The 12,201-nt window shown below is 49.2% G+C and overlaps 2 protein-coding genes across 3 annotated transcripts in view; one reads left to right on the top strand and one right to left on the bottom strand.

Annotated features, from left to right (window-relative positions):
* Positions 1-12,201, bottom strand: part of BOP1 (BOP1 ribosomal biogenesis factor) — a 74,089-nt gene that overhangs the window by 10,928 nt on the left and 50,960 nt on the right. The window lies entirely within an intron of this gene.
* Positions 1,589-6,104, top strand: SCX (scleraxis bHLH transcription factor). Its single transcript, XM_036740800.1, has 2 exons — positions 1,589-2,143; positions 6,066-6,104. The coding sequence occupies exons 1-2, from the start codon at positions 1,589-1,591 to the stop codon at positions 6,102-6,104; spliced, it is 594 nt and encodes a 197-aa protein (XP_036596695.1).

Below are 12,201 nucleotides of genomic sequence, written 5' to 3' on the forward strand. Positions count from 1 at the left end.
AAGTTTGCTGACTCCAGCAGAAGTGGGGAAGTGTGTGTGTGTGTGTGTGTGTGTGTGTGTGTGTGTGTGTGTGTGTCTCTCTATGTAACTGAAACTAATTGAACGCAAATCAGTATATCTGGGACAGAAAATATACAATGTTTGATTGAGGGACTGACACTCTTATGAGAGCATACATATGACTGAGAAGACTATGAGATAGTATGTGTGAGAAACATCAGTGTCTCTGTGTTACTGACACCATTTTCACGTGAAAATGATCTAGAGACAGTATATATGTGAGATATGGGGGGAGACCACTGTGTGTGGACAGACGCAGGATGTGTATAACCTACTTGCCTGAAAGAGATGATGTGTATGTGAGAGAAGAAATATATGTGTGTATGTTATACACAGAAAAACACTGTCCCTAGCTAGCCGAACCTCCAGCTCTGGGACCTCAAAAGAAAAAGGGAAGCCCTTGGCCCTGAAGGAGTTAATACTCTGGCCATTCTTCATTCAGCAGCTGGGTTAGTTTGGTCATGCTGGGGTTGAGTGTGTGTGTTCGGTGGGGGGGAAAGAAGGGGCAGAGAGAAGCAGGTCACTGATGTTATTTGACCCCCTTCTCCCCTCCCAATGGTGCTGAGAAGACTCTCATGGGTTTCTTCCCTCACAGCTGCCCCAACACCTTTCCATTCCTTAATACCTCTCCTACACATGTACTCAGGACCCCAAGTCTCACCCCGACACAGGAAGGCGGCATCCCAATGCTGCTCCTCACTGCTACGATGACCAGCCCTCCTCCAAACAGCACTCTGACCTTACCTACCATTTCTACAATAAACCAGAAGAGCCAACCTTGCTTCCCAACAGTGGTTGGGGTTCCCCAGCACTGATCCAGGAGAACCTCCGCTCCCCAATACTGAGTCGGAGAAACACTCTAACCCCATCGGTGACCAGAGCAAATCTTCCTCCCTTCCCCTTCTCCCCCTCTCCCATTGTCCCTGCTAGGGAAAGTACTCTGGGGATTGTGGCTGCCCCTGTGGCCCAAACTCCAAGGAGAATAAGAACTAGGCAGATGAGCTATTCTATGAAAGTGCCCAGGAGGGTGGCCCCTTTTCCACAAGGGAAAGCCCTGACTCTCTTCCACACAAACACACACCCTGAGGAGGGAGGGAAAAAGGGAGGCTGTGGTACTCTGAGGAGCCCCCCTGAGCCAGTTCCAGGCAGTGGGAGGGAGTTGTGTGTGCTGTGGGGGAGGGGCTAGGCTGACCGCCCTGTGCTGAGCTGCTGGCGGATGCCGAGGCTATAAAGCTGCTGGCTCCTGCCACGCTCAGTCTTAAGATGCACATGTGTGCTGAGGAGACAGCACTAACAGCAGCAGCAGCAACCAACGGCTGCCACAGAAGCCTCTACCTCAGACCCTGAGAGAACTAGGACTTAACTCCTCCTTCAGAGACCCGAAGGCACCCCTGCCCAGAGAAGACATCACTGAACACTAAAGACCAAAAGGAGAGAGGCAGGAGGCATGAGCTGTGGCCAGAGTTGAGGGCCTGTGGCCAATCCCCAACCCCTTTCACCTCTGTGCCCCCACCCCCCAGCCTTCACCATGTCCTTTGCCATGCTGCGCTCAGCACCCCCCAGCCGATACCTATACCCCGAGATCAGCATGCTGTCAGAGGACGATGAGAACGGCAGTGAGAGTTCAGGCTCGGATGAGAAGCCCTACCACCTTGATACTGATGGCTTTGGCCTCAAGGGTTCTAAGCGGCGTGCAGGAGGCAAGAAGGGGAGTAGTAGTGGGGGGCGTCTGAGCCGAGAGCCCCGGCAGAGGCACACAGCCAATGCCCGAGAGCGGGACCGCACCAACAGTGTCAACACTGCCTTCACTGCCCTGCGCACCCTCATCCCCACAGAGCCTGCAGACCGCAAACTGTCCAAGATTGAGACGCTGAGGCTGGCATCCAGCTACATCTCCCACCTGGGCAACGTGCTGCTGGTGGGTGAGGCCTGTGGAGATGGGCAGCCCTGCCATTCCACACCAGCCTTCTATCACCATGCTGGTGGAGCTAGTCCTCCACCACCACCTCCACCACCCCGGGACAGTGAGAACTCCCAGCCCAAACAGATCTGCACCTTCTGCCTCAGCAACCAGAGAAAGTTGGTGAGTGGCAAATTTGCTTTGGAATTATATGCATATGTTTGTTTATGAGGGGTGGTATGCTCAAAGTCTAGAGAAGAAAACCATGGTTCCCAGCTTTTTCCTGGGGCTGGGCTGGGGACCACAAGGATTTTTAGTTGGAGTAAGCTAGAGAAAGTAATCTTACGCTCAGAAGGTGCCCACCATGGCTAGGCTGGGAGGTGGCTAAGCAGGGTGGTTCCTGAAGACCTCTCAAGGCAGGTATTGATCCTTACCTCTTATTATTCTTAGTATATTATCCTTAACTAGCCAGATACTGAAGTGATAATGTGAGAACTCTGCTTGGCTCTAGTCACATCTAGCAAGCTAAACTGTGACCTTTCCCTACTCCACAGAGTCCGGGGGGCTTCCAGGGGAAGCACTGCCCAAGTCAGTTCCACAGACATGGACAAGAACAGATCACTGACAGTCTCTCCCCTGCCTGGCCCCCTGATGCTGAGGGAGACAAATAAACAGAAGTATGACCATCATACACTAACGTCCCTTAGGCTAGGATGATCAGCTATGGGGCTTGAGGGTGGGGTAATTCGTCCCATTAATGCAACCCAGCTTCCTCGGAAGCTAAGGCCTGGGGGAGCCCATTAAATCCAAGCCAGCTGTGGCTGCTCCAGAGCTTTCTGAAACTCATCCTTCAGCAGGATCTGGGCTAAGGTGCTTCTACCTAGAGGCCCTCTGACCCAACCACATTTACCTCCAACCCTAACCCACTATGCCAGTCCAACCTTACAAAGGGTCCTGGCTCTTTTGTATCCCTTCTTCAGGGGACCCCACAAAGCCAGCTCTAGCCTCTCAGTCATGCGACCAGCTCCTTCTGCTTCCCTGTCTCTGTTGATACACAGTGCGCATTATCATTGGAAAGGCCTCCTCTCCTATGCCTCCATCCCTGATATACCATCACCGTAGGACGGATAAATCCCCATCCAGGTTAGGACCTCTATCTTCCTTTCTTGCTAACCAGAACTATAAGGCTTATGGGACAAGCTTATGGGCACCTACAATCCCTTAGAGTGAGTGCAGATGTGCAGATGCTGGTGTACACTCCCTGCATCCATAGATTTCTCAGTGTCATGGGAGAGAGGGAAGGAGGGGAGAGAGGGAAAGATGGAGGGGAGAGGGGGGGAAAGAGAGGGGGAGAGATAGAGATAGAGAGAGAGAGAGGGGGGGGGGGGGAGGGAGAGGGAGAGGGAGAGAATGCACATGTATGAGACCAGAGATAATAGATGGGAAGTCACACCAAATACCTACCAAGGCCAGCAGATAAAGGAGGAGTCAGGAGAGAACAGGTCTCAGCATCAAAGCTGTCTTCTTCTCCTCTCCTCCCAAGTCTGCTCTAACTGGAAATCTGAAAGGGTCTGTGGGTAGCCAGAACCCTCTCTAAATCTAGCTCCTCTCACATTTCTTAGATGTGAAGGTTCCTAAAATGAGACTCCAGGAGTATGCTCTCTATTCCCCAAACCACCTGTAATCCTACCCCTACCCCTTTTACTTTAAAAGCCCTGTCCCTAGAGAGAATGGGAGAGCAAGCAAGAGAGGTTACAAAAGATGGTAAGGGAAGGGGACAGAACTAAGTCCTTGACTGAAATAAAACATATTGGGAAGGAAGAGCCAGATTTGGAAGAATTTAGGAAAGACTGATGCAACTGCTGAGATCCACCAACCCAAATAAATTTAGGAAGGTTCCTGGATTCTTTCCCCTACACCTTTCCCAATAAGGTAAACAGAACCAGGTGGCCTAATATGCTATAGGGCTCAGGAATTATGGGATTCGTGGGAGGGGCCTCTCAATATACTTAACTCACTGGAACAAGTAGAGCTGTGTACTGCAATGCTACTCCCCCAAAGACAAAAAGTCCAGGGATCATCACAGAGTACATAGGAGGGTGGGAGATGGCATAAATCTTTGGAGGAGATGAGGATTCAGGTTGGATGTAGCTTGAGAGGGAGATATCTTCTAGGAAGGAGAGAAGAAATGGCTGGAAATGAGGAGAAGACCTGTGGCTCAAGAGATCTGGATCCAGGTCTGACCAATGGTACTTACCTGATGGGGACCACTTGGCACAGGAAGGCACTAGGGCAAGAGCTGAGACAGATCAAGTCAGAGATGGCTGCAGAGTACTGCTGGGGATATGGGGGAAGAAATGAGGAAAGGCATCAGGGAGCGGCAAGAGAATGTTAAGAATCAGGATACAACCTAGGACTGCATTGGTATTAGCAACTCCAAGGCAAGACTTCCTCTACCAATTTAAGTGCAACTTATGATTCTAGAGGGCTGCCCAGAGCACTGAGAAGCTAAGTGACTTGCCTCTCAGAAAAATGTGGCTGACTTCATACCAGGTAAGAGTAAGGAGGGAGAAATGGGAAGAAACCACAACAGCAGAACCAGGGATAAAGAAAAGAGGGTTGGGATCAGAATGGCCTAAGGAACAAGGGAAGGTGTCTCGCTTACACTTGATCAGTTTCAGTAAATGACTGACCGGCGAGTTCAGATCAACCCTCACTCCGCTGCTTAGGAAAGTAACAAGGCCAGAACCCATTTCACAAAGAAACGAACAGGCTGTGGAAGTTATCGACATCTCTGACACACAGACCAAAGCGGGGCGGGGGGAGGAAGGAAAATGAAGAAGAGCAGGGACTACTCAAGGAAAAGACAGCGTCACTCAGTGACACAACCTGAGAATAGAAACGAAACGGCCCAGAGGGCAGGGGGATCCCAGGCAGAATAGCCAAAGTGGTTTCTTTTTTGCCTTGGGATAATTGTTTTTAGTGCCCTACCATCTCCCCCCACCTCCACCCCCAGCAGTAAAATCCCTTTGGACAGCTCCAGTTCAGCTGCTTACTTTACTTGGGAGGCCTTGCACTTTTTCCCTTACCTGAAGATAGGGATGAAATTGTCCCACAATCCTACCTCCGGTACTACCAGCCAGGCCTACATAAAGGGAAATAACCCATGATCCAAGGAAGTGAATTCTGGCTTGAATCACTACAATGAGGTGGGACTGTTGGCCCCACGTGGGAAGTGCCCAGCTATTTCCCTTTCTTGCTAATGATAAATTAATTTGGGGCTGTGTGAACAAACAGGCCAAAGTGAAGAACTTCTGGGGCCCAAAAGCAAATTACTACCAAACTGTTATAGACCTGGGTTGTGGAACCAAGAGTAGGGGAAGAAGGGCAGAGAGGAGAGAAGAGGAGAGGGAGGGAGAGCCATGGGACAAAGGGCTCAGGAAGCAGTTTGGGGGCTGAAAGAACAGTCTCCAAGGTCCTCACCTCACTCCCTTGCACTATCAGTGAGATGGGCCAGCCCCAGAGTCTAGTAATTTATGGTCCTTCCTGCACTTGGTGGTACCGGAAAGGCAAGGTGAGAGGGGAAAAAATACGAGGCGGGCTTTTCCCAATCCCCATTTCCTCTCCAGACAGCACGAGAGCGAGCTCCTGGGGCCTGAACATCTGGGAAATTTAATTTTACAATTTCTGTTCTGCAGCCCCCCTCCCACTCCAGTCTCCCCCTCCCCAAAGTGTGGTAACGAGAGACGAGGCCGTCTGCATGGAAGGAGGCAGGGGGACTCAGGAAAAGCTTCCCCCTCACACCCCCCAAAGCAGACAGACCCAGCTAGGCAGGGGGAGGGGACCAGGACCTGGCTTTCAAAGGGAAGGAGAAAAGACTAGGCCTTTAGGGCAACCCCTCTCGTCATGACCTGCCAACCCCATGGTGAGGCCAGCCCAAGGGGAGGGCATTCCATCTGTCTGACCTAAGAACCATGGTACATGTACGAGTAGGGGGTGGAATAGCTCCCTTGGGGCCTCCAAATCCCACCTATTATTTACAATATGTCTTCCTTTTATCCCCTTACCCCCAATTTCCTAACTGTACTTTCACTCTCCTTTCCAGAGTAAAGACCGGGACAGGAAGACTGCGATTCGGAGTTAGGAGACAAAGGTCAACTTCAGGAAGGGGGTGGGGAAGCAGAAGAAGGGGAGATGACAGCAAACGGAGACAAAGGAAAGAAAAAAAAGTTATACTGCCCCCTTGATCTCTGGACCCTCTGGGGACATGGGCCTCAGTGCGCTGAACTATACTTAGCTCATTGGATGAACCTCCCCCCCATCATGAAGCAGACTCTGGGTTCTTGACACCCTACTAAGAACACTGTACAGAATGGAAGAGAACCCTGTGTGGTGGACACTCAGCGATTGACTAAGGAAGACTGTGCCCTCTACCTCAGAAGGAGGCCATCAGCCAAATCAGCTGTGCCTGGGAGAGGAAAAAGGAAAAGAAAGTGGAGTGAGGAGGAGAGGATTGTTTGCATACACTCTCCCCATCCACTCCCTTAAACCAAGAGTTAAGCATTCTCTCCCTAAAGACCCCAGCCCTCATGGCTTTCTGGTCACTGAAGAACTTTAAACTATTCTAAATTCTGATTTCCTGACCTGATTTTTCTTTCTGAATCAATACATGCTGGTGTTTCATGTCATTGATACAATAATATAAAGTCCAAGTCATTTGTATAATTAAAAATTAAAATTGTGGGGCCCAAGTATGGAGGTAGACAGCTACCTCCATTCCAAGTCCCTCCTTATCCTTGTTCCTAACGCATCGTCACAACCAAAGACCTTGGAAGTTTTCTAGTTAGAATTCTGCCCTAAAGGGAAATTCTAACAAACCTGCCATCCCTCAGTCCCTGGCCAGGAAGGATCCACTAAAGCTGAAGGACTCAACCCTAAGGAAAGTTGGAAGCCTCTCCCTAGATCAGGGGTGAGTGAGGAACCTGTGGCATCAAGGCACTTGTGGCCTTCTAGGTCCTTGGGTTCTGCCCTCTGAGTCCAACTTTTACTGAACAAATCCCCTTAATAAAAGAATTTGTTCTGTAAAACTTGGGACTCAGTCAAAAGGACCTAGGACCTAGAAGGACACAAGTGGCTCTGCTTCTAGACCCACTGCTGGTGGGGGTATAATACAAACTGAGGTATAGAGGCATATAAGTATATTCCCAAAGGGATAGATCACCAATTCTCAGGGTTCTGTTTATACCAATAGTTTCTTTGCCCCAGGCCAGCTACCTGTACCAACAACCACTATGAGAGGCTTCCAGGTAAGGTTTGGCCCTGCTCAGGTAACAGAAGGCATCCTACTGAAAGAAAGGGAACTTAAAAAAACAGACTAGGGACATATGAGGTAAGGGGAATGGAAAGTAGGGTTAGGAAGGAGGTTGCTGCAGGGAGGGACAGAAACAGGAAGAGACACAGAGAGGAGAGGGTAAAAAAAGATGTAGAGAATAAGACCAAGAAAGGGCAGTGCTGAGAAAGGGATATCACACTAAGGGACAGAGAAAATGACAGAAACAGAGAACAAGAGCCTCAGAGAGCACAGCCAGATTGGGTGGCAGTGGTAGGGGCATACCAGGGAGTCTGATAAACCTAAAACCTCTGGACTACCTCCCAAAGGAAAACAAACCCTGGTAAGGGCAAAATGGTGGCTAGTTTTGAGGAAATTCCCTTGATGATGGTTAGCCTGGTAAGCCTTTGTTCTGCCCTACTCCAACCCCCAAAGAGGCATCAGGAAGCTTTCTTGCCCTGAGAAATATTCTTTTCCCACAGAGTTGGGCCTGCAGGGGATGTGGAAGGTAATATCAAAAGGTGGAAAAGCAATACTACTTACTCTCCCTTCTTCTGCCCACACCCAGAGGGGTAGGGGAGGACCAGAGGGAAGCTAATGCTTCATCCAGACCTCCTGGTGGAGGTCTTTCCACAGACCTAGCGCTGGTGACTTATTTGTAGAATAAGCATAAGAGGAAGAGGTTTTCCTATTGAGCAATGAACACTGAAGGCCCCAGAAAGAGAAGAGAGAGTGAGGGAGCGAGCGCACAACCCAGGCTGCTGTCAAGCAGGGTTTCCATTCAGAATCCTGAAATGGCAGGCCTCCCTCCCCTCTTCAGCAGCAGCAGCAGCCTGGCCTAATGTGGAGTTGAGGTTTTCAGACTTGAAAACTGGAGAAATAAGGGTTTGAAAAGGTTCCTGCCTGCAGCCCAACTCTTTAGGCCCAGAAGCAGAGGGGCTTCATACCCTGTAAGGGGAGGGATAGGAAATTATACAAGTCAAGTGAGCCCTAAGACAGGGACATGGAAGCTAGGTACATACAGTTGGGTGGGAACTCTCATGATAACAGTAACACCTGGTATTTTAAGATTTGAGAAGTACTTAATCTCACAACAACCCTGTGAAGTGTATGCTAAAGTTGTTATCCCCACCTTACAGATGAGGAAACTGAGGTTTTGAGAAGTCCCTTGACCACAATCACACAGCTAAGAAGTGCCTGAGGGGGGATTCAAATCCAGCCCTCAACTAAACACATCCCCCAGATATGCTTTCACAGAGAGAAGCACAGTGGGGAAGGGGCCTGGGCCCACAGAGGGCTGGTCTAAACCGATCACTGCAAATACAGCCTTCACAAAGACGGAAGGGTCCTAAGTGGGCCTAGCTCAGGGCTGCCCCTAACACTCCCAGTCACTCGGTGTCAGCAGGCAGTGGCCCAGGGTGGGGCCCAGCCCTGTCACGGATCTGATCTACATTAGCAGGGCTACAGCTCCGCAGCAATTTGAGATGACACCCACCCCCACCCCCCATTCTTCTCTGAATACCCATGAGGTTACCATTGGAAGCCAAAGCCACAAGAGGCAATCCTGAAGAGGTGGAAGGGACCCTAGTCATACCCAATCAGGAAACCCTTCTCTGATATCTTGGACAAGGGGTCATCCACTTGAATAAGCACAGAGCATCAGGGCTAGAACAGACCTTAGCCACATCAGGCATCTTTTAACCAGAAGTGAAGTGACTCAGGCAAGGTCCCACAGCAAGTACACAGCAGTGAGGTGCTAAGCCCACATCAGTAGGACAGTGGGAAGCAGCCTTTCTACCAAGCTTGGAGGAACTCCCTGCCTTCTGAGACTGCTCACCGGACTTTAGAGCTAGACAGCCCTAATTGTTAGGAAGTTTGTACTTATATGGAGCTGTAATTGGCCTCCCTACAATTTCCACCCATTTCTCCTAGTCCTGCCCTCTGGGGCCAAGCAGACTAAGCTTAATCCATCCTCCACAATCATTGTCATGCCTCTCACCATTCGGTCAATACCATTTCCAAATGTGGAAAGTGAACTCAGAACTGAACCAAATGAATCAATATTCCAGTCGTGACTGACCCAAAGCGGAGAACAGAGGGACTGCTGTCTCCTTAAACGGATACTACATGGGGGCACTGTATCATAACTGATAGTATACTGGGCCTAAAAATCAGGAAACTTACAGAATCATAAAAAGAAATGGAAAGGATTGTAGAGGTCATCTAGTCATTAAACAAAGGAGGAAACTGAGGGCTAGGTTAAATGACTTTGTCAAGCTAAGATGTAGTAAGAACTAGCCAATTCACTGCCCTTTTACAGTGAACTATGCTGGGTTCAAATCCAAACTCCGACACTTAAAAAGTGGGTGACCTGGACAAGTCACTCAGGACTCCTCTCTCAGCTTTGGTTTCCTAATCTGCAAAATGGGTATAACAACCATAGTATCCACCTCAAAGAGCCACTGTGAGTCTCAAATGAGATCATGTATTCGGAGCATTTTGCAAACTTTCATGTACTCTCAGCACAGAGACGGGACCTATGATTTCACTGGCATGGGGCAACTCTCAGTTGAGAACACTCCCTCTTCCAAAGCAGGCAGGCTCAGAATGTTAGCGGGCTGCCCACATTACTGAGAGGTAAGTACCCTGCCCACCAGAGTCACCCAGGATCACAGGCAGGGCCAGAACCTCGGTCTTCCTGGCTTTGGGTGAGCTCTTTATCCATTACACCACACCACCTCTCACTTAACGTACTACATATCAATGTCACTTTCAAGTGATTACATTTCTATTAATGCAGCCTAAGATTACATTAGCTGTTTTGGCTGTCAAGGAGGCACGGCAGTACAGTGAGTTTAACATGACCTTGGGCAAGGCTTAGCTCCCCGAGCCTCAGTTTCCTCAATGGCAAAATGAGAAATCTGGATGGCCCCTAAGGTCCCTTTCCAACTTTGGATTCACAATCCTACTTCTTCCACTCAGTCAATTCAATAAGTATTTATTAAGACCTACTATGTGCCAGCCACTGGGCGCACAAAGACAAAAACATTTACACAGTCTAATAGAAACCAAAGTTTTTCCCATGGACCACTGTCTAACCTTATCTCTCCCGGTGAATCAGTCAGTAAGCACTTACTAAACATCCACTATGTACTAGTCACTGTGCTAAGCACTGGAGGTTCAAAAAGAGGCAAAAGACAGCCCATACCCTCAAGGAGCTCACAACCTGATGGAAGAGACTCTCTGTTAGCAAACAAATATGCACAAACAAGCTACACATGGGATAAACAAGAAATAATGAGGAAAGGAAAGGCACTAGAATTAAGAGGAGTTGGAAAAGGCTTCCTATAGAAGGTGGGACTTTAGCTGGGACCTGGAGGAGGCCAGGAGGCAGACGTGAAGAGGGAGAGCATTCCAAGCATGGGGGACAGCCAGAGAGAATGTCCAGAGATGAGGAAATGGAGTGTCTTGTTTGTGGAACGACCAGGAGGCCAGGGGTCACTGGATGGAAGAAAATATGTCGGGGAGAAAGGTGCAAAGGCAAAGAGGGACTAAGGTATAAGAGCTTTGAACACCAAACAAAGGAACTTGTGCACTTTGATGTTCTTTTAACCCAGGCCTTTAGTCAACTATATGTCTATATGACTTAATGGAAAGAGGGCTGAGTTTAGGGCAAGAGGACTTGGGATTTTTTCAGCTTGAGAAAGTCCCTTAATTTCCATGGGCCTCAGTTTCCTAATCTGTAAAACAAGGGAGTTAGCCTGTAAGATCCTTCCGGTTCCACAGCTACAATCTCGGGATCTTCTGACCCTCCTTACTGCTGACCCCTCAGGCTCTGAATGCAGACCTAGTTGACTTCAAGGATGGCCAATATTCTTTTTAGAGCTGGAGGAGACCAGAAAGGCCATGGAGCACAACCCATACCTAAATAAAAATTCCTTTGTAAAACATGCCCTGGGAAATTTTTCAAAGCATGGTCAATACTTGTAGATATAAGGGTGAGCTCTAAAAGGCTATGCCCTAGTATTCATCACCCAGCCTAACTCTGGGCGCCCATAGCATGGCTACAGTACTATAAACTGCAGCCTAGTTTTAGACTGGAAGTCAGTGTTAGCTATAGGAGCCAGATGAGTCTTTTAACTCCTATAAAGGGCAGTAAAGACCAAAGAACAACAATTTGCTTTCAAGAAGCCACTGGGCACACTGGCTGGGTGTCACATATTACATGTCTCCTAAAGAGAAACCCTATTTATCCTAAGACTAAGCCCCACTGCAAGAATGTGCCAGTCCAGTGGTGATTTAGAGCCGGCTTGGCTTCCCTCCCCTCCCCCCCTCAACTCTGCACAGCTGGCCAGCCATTAAAATCCTGCAGGTGACGATTATAGTTTAGTAGTAAGAGCTGCACTAGGCACTTGCAAGAAGAAAAGCTGAGCTGATGGGGGAGGGTAAAGTACCTGGTAAAAATGGTGAAGGTAAAGAGATCTTACAATACCATGCCTCCCAACCTTAGCTGATACCCACAAGATCTGACTTCTGAACTGAGAATGAGAGCCCAGTAAGTCTGAGGGGACACATGATCTTTTTACCTATAGAGGCTGTGAGCAGGTTTAGGGGTTTCCAGACCCCTTGAGGCAAGAACTACAGTGCCCCCCCCCATGTCTTTACTCCTTGGATCCAACTTCTCAGACACACCCAAGTTCATTCCTCAAGGAGTTGGGGGGGGGGATCAAGACTGTCCAGACACCTCACCCCCTGGACCAGTTGCAAAGGCTGAGTCACTGACGGGAAGGCCTAACCTCAGAGGGCCTAACCACAGGAGTGCAAGAGCACCCTTTGTAACCTCGTCACTAGTGACCTCACTCTTCCCTTAGGCTGGCAGAAAGGACCTTTGGAAGCCTGGACTGAAGATATG

The sequence above is a fragment of the Trichosurus vulpecula genome, chromosome 1 (genome assembly GCF_011100635.1).
Source record: "Trichosurus vulpecula isolate mTriVul1 chromosome 1, mTriVul1.pri, whole genome shotgun sequence".
NCBI lineage: Eukaryota > Metazoa > Chordata > Mammalia > Diprotodontia > Phalangeridae > Trichosurus > Trichosurus vulpecula.